This window comes from Notothenia rossii (assembly GCF_949606895.1).
Source record: "Notothenia rossii genome assembly, chromosome: 3".
Classification (NCBI taxonomy): domain Eukaryota; kingdom Metazoa; phylum Chordata; class Actinopteri; order Perciformes; family Nototheniidae; genus Notothenia; species Notothenia rossii.
The window spans coordinates 23,684,692-23,701,900 of NC_136901.1; the positions used below are offsets into that span (position 1 = coordinate 23,684,692).

Sequence of the window (17,209 nt, forward strand, 5' to 3'; positions counted from 1 at the left end):
GCTTTCTTTTCATTCTAGCTCCTTTCTGGCAAACACGTCACTCCTCGTACTCTGTGTGGATGTAAAGTTGTCAACGCCTGCCTCATTCACTGAGAAAGATCTTAACCTTGGAGAGAGTGAAAGCACAGATAATGACAGAAAAAAACATTAAGAGGTGTTCCCTAATCGAACTTTAAGAATGAAAGCCAATCAGTGCATTTAGACGTTCAGTTTGACATCCTTTCATATACTTGCTTCATAATTCATGTTGGCTCATTATGCAAATCAAGGATATAATCAGGAGAGAAGAAATCTTTGGTATATTGTAAAAGTATCAGCATGCAATCTGAATGACCAAGTTCGGGGCCATCTTCGTGCGGAATTCACAATTCCATATTTGTGTGTCCATCTGGTGTCAATTTCGGGTCAGTGTGACGCGGGCTTTAGTGCAGCACATATTAAAAATATATGGAATTGGGAATCAATTTACACAGCTAAAGATTATTGAACATGACATTTAATGCAAACTGGACACATTTTAAATGTAAGTGAATGCTCAATGTAACCTGCATATTACATACTGACCACAATGTTCACTTTGAACTTGTTGATGTGAAATAAAAGTATGTCTATACCTAGAATACAAAGACATCGAAGGCAGGCAAAAGGACAAGATACTAAAGGGGAATAAAAGGGCGGAGAGAAGCCTGGGGCACAAAGAGGAGCTGGGGCCGGAAAGGAGATGTGGATGATTAACGATGCCAGCTCCAACTGGGTGAAAAAATACAGACGTTGTCCAGGTTGCATTGCTTAGGAGACCCAGAGACAGAGATATACACTGCTGATATTGACCCCTAGGCAAGAGTAAGAACTGACAGCAAAGCAACAGTCCTTAGGGGCCATCTTTCTCAGCCGTCATCACTATCATCTTCTCTCCCTTATTGCAAGGCATCTCACAGCAGACGACCTTTCAAGAAGTCCCACCTAACTATGGAATGCCATTTAAGCCTAAATTAAATAAATAAATAAATACATACATAAATAATTAAATAAATAAATATGCCTATGAAATAAATTCTGAAATAAATAAATGAGGCAATAACTATGTATACATGTACATTTAAATACACATTTATTTATTTCATGGGACTTTTATTTCATAATGACACATTTATTTCAAGAGACTTTTATTTCATAATGACACATTTATTTATTTCAAGAGACTTGTATTTCGTAATGACACATTTATTTATTTCAAGAGAATCGTATTTCCTAATGACCTATTTATTTATTTCAGATGAATTGTATTTCATAATGACGCATTTATTTATTTCAGGTGACTTGTATTTCATGATGAGACATTTCATGATGAGACATTTCCATTCCTTATATGCAAATGAACGGGGCGTGGTTAGCTCACAGATCCAGAGACCCAGACCAAAGCAACAGCACCACAACACTGACTCAATAGCTTTTGTTTCACACTCCAGTACTCTTAAGTGGTTTGCAAACTGCCAATAAACCACACCGGTTCAAGAACCATTCTTGTGCTTTTCTGGTGCTTAACTGGTTATTCTCTGGTCTTATCTGGTCCGCCCAATGCTGCTCTTCTGAGAGCAACCGCTCTGACAGCTCTCTCTAGTCTCTACTGGGAAACAGCTAAAAGTCCTTCTGGAGGTATGCAACGCTACACAATTACACGAGTAAAATATTTCTCGAAGGTTCGTTTTGCTTTCTTACAACGGTAAGTTAATGTTAACGTAACCTTAAGTTTGCTAGGAGGCTATTGTTACGAGCTAGCTGTCTTAGCTAACAACAGTTAGCAGCTAACGTTTTCTGCAGTTTGTGTTGCCCCTGAAAAACGTGATGTAGTTATTAAGGGTATGTTAAATCAACGTTATTTTACAAGTTGAGAGAGTTAAGTTGTGTTTAAAATCGTCAATGTAATGCACGTTAGAGGTTTTTAGTTGGACATGAAGTTAGCTAACGTTAGCTAACTCTACCAGGTTAGTATGTTAAGCTGTACTTTCTGTGGCAGCTAGCTTAATACAAAGAGGGGTTTTGTGCTTCATTGCAAACTTTTCTTTGTTAATCTACCTGAAACTGTAGGGACAGTTTGTTTCTACTCAACTATACAGACCATTGTTGAGGAGATGCAAAACATACTGTACATGAGTTGGGTCCAACATATACCTTGATTAATGTTACTTTGCTGCTAAAAATGAAACATCATTATCAGATGAGGACATAACCAAAGTGTGTGAGTCTGTCAGGGGATTTGATCTGTTCTCTGCATGTCGTACACACTGCTCTGGTATTACTTATCTTGTAAAATGTAAGTCTCGCTCTTGTCATCGTTCAGGCTTTGCATTTGAACTCCTATGCTATGACTGGTTGCGGATTTGAAGGGAACGCCTTCCTGACATCCAGGAAAAAGGTGAGATTCTAATACATTTGAATGCCAAAAGCAAGTTATTGTTATTACATTTTTAAATATGATTGTTTTGGGGAATTTCAGTTTTATTGGACAGAGGCAGTAGAGATCTACTGGAAACTGTGGAGAGGGAGGAGATGATATGCAGCAAAAGGCCGAGCCGGATGGTTACTGCTCCATGCGGAACGTGTTCTATCAGGTAAAGCACTTTGGTACCCAGTTATTTACGGTATTGAGTTTGAATTTATCATTTGGAATGTCATTTCCAACAGTGCATTCATTATAAAGACGGAAAGATGTAAAGCTTGACATGATTTCGTCTTTTACTTAAGAGGACGTTTGTCCTCCTGTCTTCTCTTATTTTCTTATCTTTCTTTCAGGTGTAACATCTACTAATGGTTGGTTGTACATGACAGAGACCTCCTCCACCTCTTTGCTGTCTTGCTAGTCAATCCTTCTGATCAGGTCATTTCCTAAATAGTGGTACGTTTTACAGTTCAGTGTACGTTAATTTAGCAACTTAATGCTTTACCGCTGTTGAATAAACCCTATATTGCTAGTCATTTTATTAAAACTACGATTTGTAAACTTTTTGATTCCAAATACAATAATCTTTTTGTTTTAATTGTAAAACATATCTTAACATCCATCAGCAATCAATACAACAAATCATCCAACACTAAATAGAAGAAATCAGGACCTATTTCTTTTTATACAGCAGCATGTTTTGGGACTGCTCATTGATGTCATCAAGAGCCATTGAGTCTACCTTTTGTAGTCGGCCTCTCAGAATGTTTATCATTTCTTTGTCTCTTAACATTCCTATAATCATTAGTTTTTTTATTGTTGATATTGTTTTTTTCTTTATTTTTGTTGTGAGAATCACTTTGCAATTGTGTAAGTGCTATATAAATAGTTATACTAATATTATTGTTGTTACCATCATTACTATTATTAATAAGGTCTTCTTTGTTTTCTTTATTTATCGCTGCAGAAAGGATCATGCCAGCCCACATCAAACACCTGATCAAGAGCTTGTGAACCTCACTGCTGCGGACACCTGTGTGATATTAGACTCTGACTGGAACCCTCAAAATGACCTGCAGGTACGATATACTGTATATATCTGCTCTGTCTGTCATAAAGATAGTTCAATAGGGCTACAACAACAACAACAACAACAACAACAGTCTTTCCGTTTATTCCCTCGGTTCTTTAAGTGTATATTTTCCCATTTAATGCTTAAAAACGTTGAACAGCAGCTGCACATGATGCTCTTTTGACCCCTTTTTTAATTTTTTATTTCAGGCTCAAGCTCAGTGTCATCGTTTTGGCAAGCCTAAGGCGGTGAAGGTGTACCGTCTGATCACTAGAAACTATGAGAGGGAAATGCTGGATAAAGCTAGTCTGAAGCTCGGGCTGGACCGTGCCGTCCTGCACAGCATGAGTGGGAACAAAGAAGGCAACAAAACGGGGTGAGAAAAAGAAAATCTGTCATATTTCTAGATGCCAAGTCGTTTTTGGGTCAGTCGCTGTTGCAGTACGCTTAGTTTATTTTTGAAAATTGTTTTCTAAATCCACTTATGTAAATGTCTCTCCGCGTCGCCTTTAGCCGGTCCAGCAGTTCTCCAAGAAGGAGATCGAGGACCTGCTGAGGAAAGGAGCCTACGCCGCCATCGTGGACGAGAACGACGAAGGCAATCGCTTCTGCTAGGAGGACATCGACCAGATCCTGCAGCGAGGAACCGCCATCATCACCATCACCAGGTATGTTCTTAGCAACACTAGCCACTTGCGCTTTGTGAGATACCAAGTACTTGGTTATTTGAAATGTAATATTGATGATGTAATAATTAAAACTAGGGATGGGTACCGAGCCCCAGTATTAACGGGCCCCGGGGCTGAATTATTAAAGACCGTGGTACCGTTAAGGTCCAACTTTATCGATCTTTTTATCGGTACTGGAGACATTTAAAAAATAGATGTCATATGTATTATATCTACATAAACATTATATCGCAGTCTTACTGTCGCCAACTCCGTTTCTAACGGAAAAAAGACTACAAAGTGCGTCTATGATTTATTTTCGATCTTTCCAATCCAGACGAGAGATCTCTCTCCCCTGTCGGTGTGCGAGGGGGTGGGGCAGTTTACACACAGAACATGCTACATGCATGCAACACACACACACACACGTGCGCACACAAACACATGGCGGAGAGAACTAAGTGCCCCGAGTGTAGTTACCCGTCTTGAGCATGGATGTATAATAAGAACTGGATACAGCGTCGGAGGAGGGGTCTCGTTCTTTCCTATGAGAGCTGCTCATTGGCGCATGAGGTCAAAATGGCCCAACTTTTGAGAGAGCGAAACGTCACAGATTACCCAGCATGCCTGGCTGTCAGAGCAGAAGAACCCCTTTGTGCGCTCACAGAGCATGCGCCCCTTAAGCCCCGCCCCCCGAGCACACACTCTCGGCTCACTAGAAATAATGGAGAGAGAGAATAAATCTAGATTCGGCTTTTAGTGCATTTTACAACTTTAAGGACTTAATGATTCTAGGGCTAAACAATAGTTCATACTGAGTAGTTTATTTAGTTTCCAAAAAATTATCCACCGATTTACAGACGTCTCTTTCCCAATGTTAGTCAAGGGGAAAAAGTATTTCTGGGCCGGTCGACGTCACAGACTGATAAGGAAATTGTAGTACCGCCATTTGGACACAACGAATATTTTCCTCAGAGTCCGGCGCACTTCCTGGGTGCTTGGTCTTGAGGTGGAAAATGCTCGTTGCCAAAAGTGCAATAAGAATTTAGCATGTAAGGGCGGTAACACGAGCTATTTGTCTAAACATTTAGCAAAAGTGCACCACGTTCAGACGGAGGAATGCACCGGGTTCGACTGTCTTTCTAGTAGCTCTGTAGCCCCATCCACGAGTAACGTTTCCACGTCAGGTGTTGTGTATGCTAGTAGCAACACACAGAGTTAACTCAATGATACAAACATGGGTTAATAATTAGAGGTAACTGAGTTATTTATTTTGTTAAAGTTACAGCTATTCTGTTTGCAGTTCTGTCATCACATAATTTAATACGACTTGTTTAAACATTGTTGTTTCTTATTTTCAGTTTGCTTCAAGCAGTGGCTGTACGAGAAAGACGTGGAGGACCAAGAAATGCTGGCCAGATTGGCAAAGACCGGAAGATACATAACAGAGAAGATAATGGATATTAACAAGAAAAAGAAAAAGAATGTTTATAATTTCTTTGTTGCTGTTTACATTTTGAATTATATTTGTTATTTCTAAATCAAATGCATCTATTTTAGATGATATATTTATTTAGATGTAGGTTTTTTTGTAATATTATTGTATTAAGTATAATCGATTAAATACAAATACTGTTATGAACACTATACAATGTCTTTATTTTGATAGTTACCAGAATACATTGTATATTTAATACTAACATAAGCTGGTGATAGATAAATGCATACCAGCAGACAAATATTTATAAAGAAAGAAACAGAAGGGAGGAAATGATGATAGCTAGACTCAGAATAAATCACACAGCTTTGAATGGTACGCTGCATGTCATGGGGAAAAGTAACAGTGACAAGTGTAGGAACTGTTGAGTTAAAGAAAATGTGGAACATCTATAAAGCTGAAAGAGAAAAACTAAAGGATAACGTTTTTGAGGCAGAGAGGGAATGGAGTGTGGTTGGTGTTTTGGGAACAAAAGGAGAGGGAGAAAGAGCTAACAGAAAGGCACTGTTTACCTTTAGTGAAACTGGGGTAGGTAAAATTATCTAACATTAGATCAGGAAAGATCATAGATTGTTGTTTTGTTTTGTTTTATTCATTAGATCATAGATACGTCCATAAATTAAGAGATGGAATGATATGATGATTCACACTCATGTACAGTAGGTGGCGGTATGCGCCTTAACGTTGTTTGCAATCCGCCAAAAAACCGAGAGAAGAAGAAGACAACTGGTTTGCCAACGGACAATTTACACCGAAGAAGAAGAAGCGAACATTTCTGGCGGGTGAAATTTAGAGTATCAGATTACATGTGATGTCTGACTCTGAGAATTTAGTAGTTTGCCTTATAGTCCTTCTCCTCCATTTTCTTCCTCTTATCGAGTAGTCAGTGTGGTGCTGTTGCTTTGGTCTGGGTCTCTGGATCTGTGAGCTAACCACGCCCCGTTCATTTGCATATAAGGAATGGAAATGTCTCATCATGAAATACAAGTCACCTGAAATAAATAAATGTGTCATTATGAAATACAAGTCATCTGAAATAAATAAATGTGTCATTATGAAATACGATTCTCTTGAAATAAATAAATGTCATTATGAAATACAAGTCTCTTGAAATAAATAAATGTGTCATTAGGAAATACAAGTCTCTTGAAATAAATAAATGTGTCATTATGAAATAAAAGTCCCATGAAATAAATAAATGTGTATTTAAATGTACATGTATACATATTTATTGCCTCATTTATTTATTTCATAGGCATATTTATATATATATATGTATTTATGTAATTATTTATGTATTTATTTAATTTTGGCTTAAATGGCATTCCATACCTAACTTCCTTTCGTCTGTCCTTGATATATATCTGTGCTAACCAGTATTCATTAAAAAACACAGAACACACTGTACCTTAGGATCAAGGATGATATGAGGCCACACATCACTTTTTAGCATAATTTCCGTTTCCCTTAATCCTATTAACATGTTTCGTGAGAAGCACTAAAAATAAATAATTTGTGAAGAAGGGGGGGAAATTATGGAAGCTTCCTCGAGAATGGGACTGAGGGATTTGCTCAATCTATTGATCACTCCCTTTGAAGCTGATGGACTCGATTAATTATTTAAAGGGATCTTTAAACAAGGTAAAGTGCTTTGAATGGAGGCCACGAAGCTAGGCCAAAAAGCTATGTATAGCTTGTCTGCCCCGAAGAATAATGCATACTAAAATTAACAATATGCATTTTTGAGGGCACAGAGTGCTGCCTTTGAATGTCAGGGTCAGTGCTTGTAACTGCAAATGTTTCATTAAACTTTGACCTTTGAGTGCAAGTTATACAGCAGGGACATTAGGCAAGGGCAATGCTGATCCAAAATATACTGTAGGGACACCATGTCAGTATGTGGGTCTTCAACAGAATGTGTACATGTTGCATCTTGAAGAAGTTTGCTTTAACATTGTATATCGTATTGTCAGTGATTCATGTTGCATTCACCTGTGTAAGGTTTCATGGGGAGAAGGAGCTACACATAGACTTGTATACAAGATTGTTTCTTTTGCAGGGGTGAGTTGGCAATAATCAGGGAGTGAATAAGTACAGCAATAATCCTACGGCCTGAAGTCAATAACAGTTGGCATGGCTCTTTGTGTCCCTGATTACGCACACATGCACAATGACGTCCCTGACTAACAATAGCGCAATATTCAATAATCCTTTTCTCCACCGCTCTGCCCGACTTATTTCACTCTGCTGCTCTTCCTTTCTTGTTCAATCTCTAAATGTCTATCTACTCCATTTCTTTTCATATCTAAGAGGCACGGATGGAGGCCAATTCAGAAAATGGATGCCAGACAAAGCTAAATAAGCATAAGTGAAGAAGCAATGTAATTGCTCAATACCAAAAGGTATTGGATGGGTTGGATGGCGCGGATGGCGCGGAAGCTTTTAGAGAACATAATTAAGGCATTTTCACCCAATTTCTTGCACTTAACTATGACACTGGCACAATACCCGGCTGTACATAAGATTTGAAGAGGAGGCTATGGTTTTGTTCTCCGTCCACTCAGTATAAAATACATTTGGCTGTGGTTTAATTCAAAGAAATCAATTGTTAATGCAAGTTTATTTTTAAAGGTTTCTATAAAATTAACCACTGATAAATGCATCACTTTTTACCTTGAAAATATGGCAACATACTTTAAATAAATCGCAGTCAATGATCTAAAAACTGAAATGTTTCATATTATGAGACAGCAGTATAAAAGAGAAACAAACAGGGTATGGAAGATATAGCTGCTTCCATCACTAACAAATCAGGGGCCTCTGGAGAATGCTGAACAGTGCGACTTTGAAAGCAGCAGGATACACGCCCCTACCAGCATGTGATTGTCCACCCTCAGAAACGCACTACAGTGACTGTGGCGAAATGCTGACCTTGACGAGTTCCACACACACAACAGATGAGTTTGCTTCATCAACATTAGTTTCAAATAAAACACAACCGAGACACTTTCTCAAAGCAACAGATAATTCAGATACAGCACATGGGTTTAGACGCAGATCTATGTACTTCTAAGATTATTATTATTATATTATATTTGAAATATTCAGTTGGTCAAAGAAGGGAACACAATAAAATAAGGGGCTAATATAATCTATAAACGTATACTGACACTTATAGTTGAACAATTGATCAGAATAATAATAAAGATAATATCTGTGTAACAATTGTCAATTTGTTTTGGCAAGTTCAGTTGCTAACTTGCTACGTTTGATGACTGATGAAAATGTTGCCAGAGTGAAAATCTAAGAGCACATCATTCAAATGAATTGACTTCCTTCCCACACAATGCTTTACCGAAAAGTGGCCTTCACAATAGAGAGTTCAGATAATTGAACAGGGGAAAGGGACCAGGTTGAAAGAAAAGATTAGATATAATGAGAGAATAGTCTGTCTGCACAATTAGAACTTTAATTAAAGCCTTGGAGGACGCCAGAGGCAGCAAGACCGCTGGCCAATACATGTAAAGGTTATCTTCCTGCTGGCCAAGCAAGAGGAAAAACAAATCACCCCCTAAAGCCAAAAGTGACTAGCATGTGGCTGGTCTGGAAAGCATGTGTGCGTATATATGACCAGGGTTCGAGTTACAGTTGCAAGAAAAAGTATGTGAACCTTTTGGAATTACCTGGATTTCTGCATAAGTTGGTCATAAAATGGAGGAAGCCACTGCTGTCCAGAAAAAACATTGCTGCACGTTTGAAGTTTGCAAAAGAGCACCTGGATGTTCCACAGCACTACTGGCAACATATTCTGTGGACAGATGAAACCAAAGTTGAGTTGTTTGGAAGGAACACACAACGCTATGTATGGAGAAAAAAAGGCCCAGCACACCAACATCAAAACCTCATCCCAACTGTGAAGTATGGTGGAGGGAGCCTCATGGTAGGGGCTGCTTTGCTGCCTCAGGCCCTGGACAGATTGCCATCATCGACGGAAAAATGAATTCTCAAGTTTATCAAGACATTTTGCTGGAGAACTTAAGGCCATCTTTCCACAAATTGAAGCTCAACAGAAGATGGGTGATGCAACAGGACAACGACCCAAAGCACAGAAGTAAATCAACAACAGAATGGCTTCAACAGAAGAAAATACGCCTTCTGGAGTGGCCCAGTCAGAGTCCTGACCTCAACCCAATTGAGATGCTGTGGCATGACCTCAAGAGAGCGATTCACAGCAGACATCCCAAGAATATTGCTGAACTGAAACAGTTTTGTAAAGAGGAATGGTCCAAAATTCCTCCTGACCGTTGTGCAGGTCTGATGCAACTATAGGAAGCGTTTGGTTGAGGTTATTGCTGCCAAAGGAGGGTCAACCAGTTATTAAATCCAAGGGTTCACATACTTTTTCCACCCTGCACTGTGAATGTTTACATGGTGTGTTCAATACAAATAAAAACATATAATTGTTTGTGTGGTTTTAGCTTAAGCAGACTGTCTATTGTTGTGACTTAGATGAAGATCAGAACACATTTTATGACCAATTTATGCAGAAATTCAGGTAGTTCCAAAGGGTTCACATACTTTTTCTTGCAACTGTATGTGGGAGCCAATGGGAGCTGAGCTCCCACAAGGAGGGGTCTGAGCTCCCACGGACGCAGTGAAATCATACATCTGTGGGGGTGGCTAATACATTACCAACAACCATTATTTTAATCACAAATAATGCATGTGTCAATGTAATGAGTGTTATTTACGTTAACAAGGTAAATAGGCTAAAAGAAAAACATGTTTTCCAAAATAACTAGGCATTCTCTTAAAGAGCAACTTGCAGGTTTTTACTACATTTATGCTTAACCTTGCCTGAAAATTACAATTAAAAAAGTGAATGCAGGATTTGATATGTTTTACAAGACATAAGGGCAGGAATTCAGAGGGAAAGGAGCCGTTTTGAGCTCTGCTACTAAAAATAGCTTTTTTTTAACGTCATACGTCAAACGCGCCATATTAAGTTACATGGGGGAGCAACTTTCTCGGACTCCTTCTCTGCCCAATCCGCGGTAGTAGTTTGTAGTTGGTTTGAGCGGTTGTGATTTAGTGAGCTGGTATTTTTTCGGTAATTTTACATTGCATTTCACCATTTGTAATCATGGTGAGCTGGAGTTTGTGCAGGTTGCACAAACTCCAGCCTGTCAGGACATCGACTCCACAGTTTCCCTAACAGGAAAAGGACCGGAGCTAGCTTTCGTTCCTGGGTGCGTTGTGCATCCACCTCCCTGCAGCACATACTCTCCACAGCTTAATATATTGACAAGACTGAACTGCTTTTCCTTCCGGGAAAAGATTGTCCCACTCTTGACCTAACAATCAACATCGGCACCTCTGTTGTTTCCCCGACTCAGACTGCAAGGAATCTGGGTGTGATCCTAGATAACAAACTGTCCTTCACTGCAAACATTGCTGCTACAATCCGCTGCTGCAGATACACTCTTTACAACATCAGGAGGATACGTCCCCAGCTGACCCAGAAAGCGACGCAGGTTCTGGTCCAGGCTCTCGTCATCTCACGCCTTGACTACTGCAACTCCCTCCTGGCTGGTCTACCTGCATGTGCCATCCGACCTCTGCAGCTCATCCAGAATGCAGTGGCTCATCTGGTCTTCAACCTTCCTAAATGTTCCCACACCACGCCGCTCCTCCGCTCCCTTCACTGGCTTCCGGTAACTGCTAGAGTCCACTTCAAGACACTGTTACTTGCGTACAATGCTGCGAATGGATCTGGCCCTTCCTACATCCAGGACATGGTTAAACCGTACACCCCAGCACGTGCACTCCGCTCTGCATCGGCCAAACAGCTCGCTGCACCCGCACTGCGAGGGGGACCCAAGTTCCCATCAGCAAAAACATGTGGGTTTGCTATCCTGGCTCCAAAATGGTGGAATGAGCTCCCCATTGAAATCAGGACAGCAGATAGCTTGGACATCTTCCGGCGCAGACTGAAAACTCATCTCTTTCGACTCCACTTCGAGCGATAGAATTATTAACAAAGCACTTATATACTAATAAAGGACTGGCTTATCTAAAGCCAGTTGGTTAGCACTTGAAATGTTTGGCTCTATGAAACCTGATTACCTGACCTGAAGACTACTTACTTATATGATTCTGTTTTCTTCAAGGTTGTATCTTCCCGGTCGAATGTAAGTCGCTTTGGATAAAAGCGTCAGCTAAATGCAATGTAATGTAAAAATCTAATGAAGCCTATCAAACAAAACATTTATCAGGAAACCGTATTACATCTCTCTCCCCCCCTTCGGTCCTCTCTCTCTCCCCTCCGGTACACAGCACCGTAAAACATTGCATTAGGTAACGCTGTGGAGGCTGTACTGCTCCAGCCGTCTCCTTTGTGTTTGTTTCTTTCCCCCTGTCTGTGTTGTTTGTGTGTGCGGGGTGGCTGTCACTCCTGGCTCCCGGCTCAACCTCAACTCACCTGCTGCAATCAGCTGTGCACCCTCCCCAACTACACACCTGCTTTCCATCAAGCCATTTACAACGGCATATCAACAGAGGTTCCACAACCTTTCTCCGCCAGATCGTCAAGTATCAGCCGTATCTCGCGTCTCTCCTCCGGTACACAGCACCGTAAGACGTAGTGTGGAGTTGCATTAGGTAACGCGAGATACGGCTGATAATTGCGCATTAGTTTCTGTTATGGATCAGTATCAACAGTCCTGCCAGTAACGTTACTATATTATCAATACTACTTTAGTTATAGCCTGATATATGATAGCTAACTTTGCAATGTTGTGATGTGACTGACGTTAGCTAACATTAACTGTAGCTAACGGCGGTCACTCACCAAGACAGCTACCCTGTTCTCCACTGGTTCTCCTCACACCAAAGCTCCATTTCTCGCCGATGGCCGTTATTTCTTCTAATCCTTGGCTGCTCTTGGTCTCTTGGACGCATAGCAGGCTCATAATTATAATCATATGTATTCGAATATATATTTTCAACCTCTTCTGTGTCAAAACCAGCATTGTGATCCATGGTTATTCATACGTTAGACCGGCCGCTCTCCCCCATGTTACGTCACACGCGGGAGGTCACGTGGGGAGGCTTTTTTTGTGCGGAACTAAAAACGTCTTACTAAAACGACGCCAGATGTCACTCTAGTGTATTTCTGTATATATTTTTGAAAATCTAGTGTATTCATCATTTTCCTACACATTTATTCACTGGTGTGTCTAACCTGCAAGTTGCTCTTTAAATGATAATATGCCAGCACTGTACCTCCAAGGTGCGCAATACATTGTTGCACAATAGATGCCTGTGAGCGTGCTGCGAGAGCATGTGATGTTTCATGTGGTGTGCATAGTTGAACCTTTTCATATTTAACTTAGTTTGTAGCAAGTAGAGGGCTGCTGCTGTGTGTGCGTGCGTGCGTTTTAAAGACCCCATAGAGCTCAATTTATAACTCGAACCCTGTTGGAATTGAGTCAATGTTAGCAGAAAAAAAGTTCCTGAAACACAAAAAGAATAACTGAAGTCTGATTTTCAGACCCACAGGATTTAAGTCACATAAAGGGAAACAGAATGGTTTCATACGCTGTGCAAAAATGCTTGCTTTGAATATTCGCTCTTTTAAAACTGGCCATATTATACCAAACATAGCTCCAAAAGGAAACCCATTAGCAATTTCTGTTTTTATTTGAATATATAAATCTGAAAATATTTAATGACGATATTCCTGCTCTATACTTGGAAAGATGACAAATATATTAATGATTTACAGTATTCAAAAAGTCTTTAGTTGCACACTGTCCCCTCCCTCTTTACCCACTGTTGTTATGTGCAGAATGTTTTCATTCACTGCGATTCATTGAGCCAGTTTTTCTTTTTAATCAGTGATTGTATTCATATGTTTGTAGATGTGATATTTTACTGAAGTAATACATTCAGAATGATGTGTCGTACATTTTAATGCTATACTTGAGTCATTGTTGATTTTTGATAGTGTATTGCCTAGCTATATATCTTATATATTTGTGAAGCTAACAATACTCATTGAGTGTAATCATTGACATGTATGTTAAGTATTCCATTTGTTTTTGTTTTGTTGTTGTAACGCCTTGTGCGGCATGCTTTGGCAATGCTATGTTTTTTGATTTGGTGGTGCAAATAAAGCTCCTTTGTATTGTATTGTATTGTAAAGGGTGTTGATTTAACTCACAAAACATCTTTGCTACATACTCCAAACGCAATTGAAACCTTTTAGACACACTGTCAAAAACAAACAATAAGGGGTTTTGTGCAAGACTGAAGTGTTTGGTAACAAAATGATAGGAATTGAACGTACTGTGGTTTTGTGTAAAATAGGGTGGGCTGTCATAGAGAGAGAAATCAGTGGGATCTCACTAAGACCTCAAAGGAGCTCAAGACAACGGAACGCAAGCTTAAATTAAGTGCTCAAACAAGTTGTGGATCAAAACACTAGATCAAGTCATTGTGCTGAAAACTCTAACCAGCTAATTCTTGTTGTCTCCTCTGATCAGAAGACTAGACACTTCAGTCGTATATTGCACGATATTGACATCCTTGAGAAAATCAACAAGACACTTAATACACCAACAGATCTCACTGATGCCCTCTCAGGAGAGCAGTATGTTAACATCTCCTTCTCTGTGAGGTCTTTTCACCGAAGCCTATTGTGGTAGTATGTCAAAAATGACTACGTTCTTCTTCAAGGTTTGTTTTCAGGTAAATATGGTATTCAATATAGACAAATAGTAATTTTGCTTAAATCAGTAGGTAAATGTAATAAGCCTAATTAATTTAGGTGAATAACTTACAAGTAACAAGATACCAAGAGGAGAGCTGATGCCAATTTAAGACTTACGCCTGCAACCCTAACCTCATCTGCAAGACCAGACGGATTAGCTGTTTGATGATGAATTCTCCAAAAAAATGAACACAAGATGGGAACACATTCCCTGGACTTTTTGTCATATTTTTTTCTATTTATTTGTTGCGTTGCGTTTGTTGTCAATCAAGATAAGACCCATGAATATTCCTCTGGGACAGCTTGTGAGCCATAGGCTAATCAGTCCTCAAATCATTTTGTGCATGAGTGTGGTAAACCATTTCACACAAATCGTATATGAGGATGTGGGGATGCATGTGCATTTGTGGGCATATGTAACCACTCAGGCCAACCCCAGCTAATCCCTCACAAGCTCCAGTGACTCACAACCACCATGTTTCATTTATGACTGCAATGGTGTGTAAATGAAAAAAAGATATTATCTATGTATGCTTGACAAGATGAGAAAAAAGAAAGAGGGGAAGGCCATCATGCACAATCCATACTGACACAGCACTCAATGATCCACCACTCCAACTCAACAAGCGCTTATGTTGCAAACAGCCTTAAAAGCTCCGTCTTAAATCTTTACGACAGGTGCCCTCATAAACTTCACCACAAATACAGTTCTCTAGGGAGGTTTTGCTGGCGGACAAAGTCTTTATGTCCAAACCCATGAAAAGGTAGAATGAGGAGGTGCAAAAGGAAAGTATTGTGATTCTACTATCTTTTACAGGAGAACATAATTATATGATAAAAACGAAATTGTTGATAACCAAGAGGATTCCTGTGCAGAAACATTGAAAAAAATTGCACAATAATAATGTTAGATGTATATTTGAATACTGCACGTGTTGTCTTCGGTAACCATTAATTAAAATGTATCCAAATGAACCAAACACTTCTTATTTTTATCATGATTTGCTCACAAACTTGTCAAGCCTCTGAAACATTATTTACGCTGATATACAGTACATTCCAAGCTACCAGTCAAGCAGCTCTCCAAAGATGTCTATATTGGCTTAAAAACAATATTGGTGTAACTTTAGTGAACACATACAAATCCATATGATTGGGCCCATCAAGGGTACATTATGTAAATAAGTTGATCATTACATGGTTGGTCTCCACAGCTTGTATTACACTGAGTAGATGCGACCTCAAGTCACCTTTGTTCGCCCCCTGCCAGCAATTTGCAAGTATGAGGGAGAGTCCGGCCAAGCGTGTCGCAGAGTCAGGGCAAATGCCATCTACCCGCACATAAATAAACTCATTAAGAAAGTGGCTTCCACGCTGTCTCAAATTCCATCAAAATGCAAAGTGCTGATTTGGATGTACCCTTGAGGGCATGCTCCATATTCCACTTAATTATTGCCTGGGAGTTTAGTGCCCTCTCTCTTTCCCCATTCTTCCACCTTGCTCCGTCTTTCACTCCCCAACCTCTCCAAAGCACATTCTTCAGTTTCCCCATGCCCTCTCATTTATTTCATTAACCCTTCTATTGTCTCCCCCCCCCCCCCCCCCCTACTTTGGTGTTCGCGGTCAAATTTGACCGGTCCTGTTTTAACTGCTATTACATTAACACAAAAAACATTAATAATCACCAAATATATTTTAACTCCCTTTCAAACTGTAAATATTGTATCAGACTACTGGTATACATGATGTGATTCACATGGGGGGATTGGCCACAGAAGGGGGGGGGGGCCACATCTAGAGTATGTGTGTGTGTGTGTGTGTGTGTGTGTGTGTGTGTGTGTGTGTGTGTGTGTGTGTGTGTGTGTGTGTGTGTGTGTGTGTGTGTGTGTGTGTGTGTGTGTGTGTGTGTGTGTGTGTGTGTGTGTGTGTGTGTGTGTGTGTGCGCAATTTGATATGTTCAAATGTCTACTGTGAATGATATCATAAAGCCTTAATGCAATCGAATGTAAAACAAAAAAGTTATGATTGATGAAAGTAGTAAATCGGTCAGATTTGACCCAAAGACAACAGGCGGGTTTGAATAAAAACAGGGAGAGAAAAAAATATTTGAATGGTTCGACAAGGGACTTTGTTCTGTCAAGACTACAATTTAAGTATGCATACAGGTGACAGGTGTCCCTGTGCTGCAATACAAATCACTGCATAATCCTGTAATCCCTTATCAAAAGAAGATTAGGCTAGAGGGGGCCTAGTTCACATGGTCATTATTATTTTCTTTCTTTTTTAAATAAAACCAAGTTTCCTACATGCATGTCATCCTCACTCTGACAATACAGTGTGATGTGATATTTACAGATTAAAATAACAGGGTAAAGTTAAACCTGCTGTAGGCTTTTTTGTTGTTACCATACATTGCAAGGAAACAGGATGACAATGTTCATGAAAATAAAACTATTTATGATTGTAATGAATAACTATCCTTTACAAGTTACTGTTTTAAGTTACTGCATATGTCCTTGCAGATCTTGTTGGAGGTGCTTAGGATAGAGAGGGGAGAATGAAGCTAGATTATGGCTGTGTTTTCAGACTGGGGCATTATTATTTTGCCTTTATTCACTGCCAGTTTCTGGGGTACTATTTGTATTACAATATGTTGAAAGGTTGTGTATTTGTTTCCCCCTGTGACTCCCACAGCATCAAATCACAATGCAGTTTATCAAGTTCATTAAGCAGCAAGTGGAAAAATGTCACCACTATT

General features: G+C 39.7%; 2 protein-coding genes across 14 annotated transcripts in view; one reads left to right on the plus strand and one right to left on the minus strand.

The window, feature by feature from the left end:
* Positions 1-17,209, minus strand: part of nrxn2b (neurexin 2b) — a 667,491-nt gene that overhangs the window by 606,414 nt on the left and 43,868 nt on the right. The gene's annotated exons all lie outside the window — the stretch shown is intronic.
* On the plus strand, positions 1,289-6,860 carry LOC307034152 (chromodomain-helicase-DNA-binding protein 8-like). 7 transcript variants are annotated; one of them, XR_013806793.1, is made up of 7 exons: positions 1,289-1,723; positions 2,342-2,416; positions 2,498-2,612; positions 3,408-3,519; positions 3,722-3,888; positions 4,026-4,180; positions 5,542-6,860. XR_013806793.1 is itself a non-coding variant. In XM_079672920.1 (5 exons), the coding sequence occupies exons 2-5, from the start codon at positions 2,551-2,553 to the stop codon at positions 4,066-4,068; spliced, it is 384 nt and encodes a 127-aa protein (XP_079529046.1). In that variant the 5' UTR covers positions 1,871-2,416; positions 2,498-2,550; the 3' UTR covers positions 4,069-6,860. The 7 variants fall into 7 exon arrangements, 1 of the variants encoding a protein (XP_079529046.1); XR_013806794.1 differs by having other exon boundaries at positions 1,289-1,656; XR_013806796.1 differs by having other exon boundaries at positions 1,663-1,860.

Excerpts from the sequence above, each read along its gene's own strand:
- LOC307034152 (XM_079672920.1), top strand. The coding sequence starts at position 2,551 with ATGATATGCAGCAAAAGGCCGAGCCGGATGGTTACTGCTCCATGCGGA. Across the intron at positions 2,613-3,407 it reads TGCGGAACGTGTTCTATCAG|AAAGGATCATGCCAGCCCAC; the intron begins GTAAAGCACTTT and ends TTATCGCTGCAG. Across the intron at positions 3,889-4,025 it reads AAAGAAGGCAACAAAACGGG|CCGGTCCAGCAGTTCTCCAA; the intron begins GTGAGAAAAAGA and ends CGTCGCCTTTAG.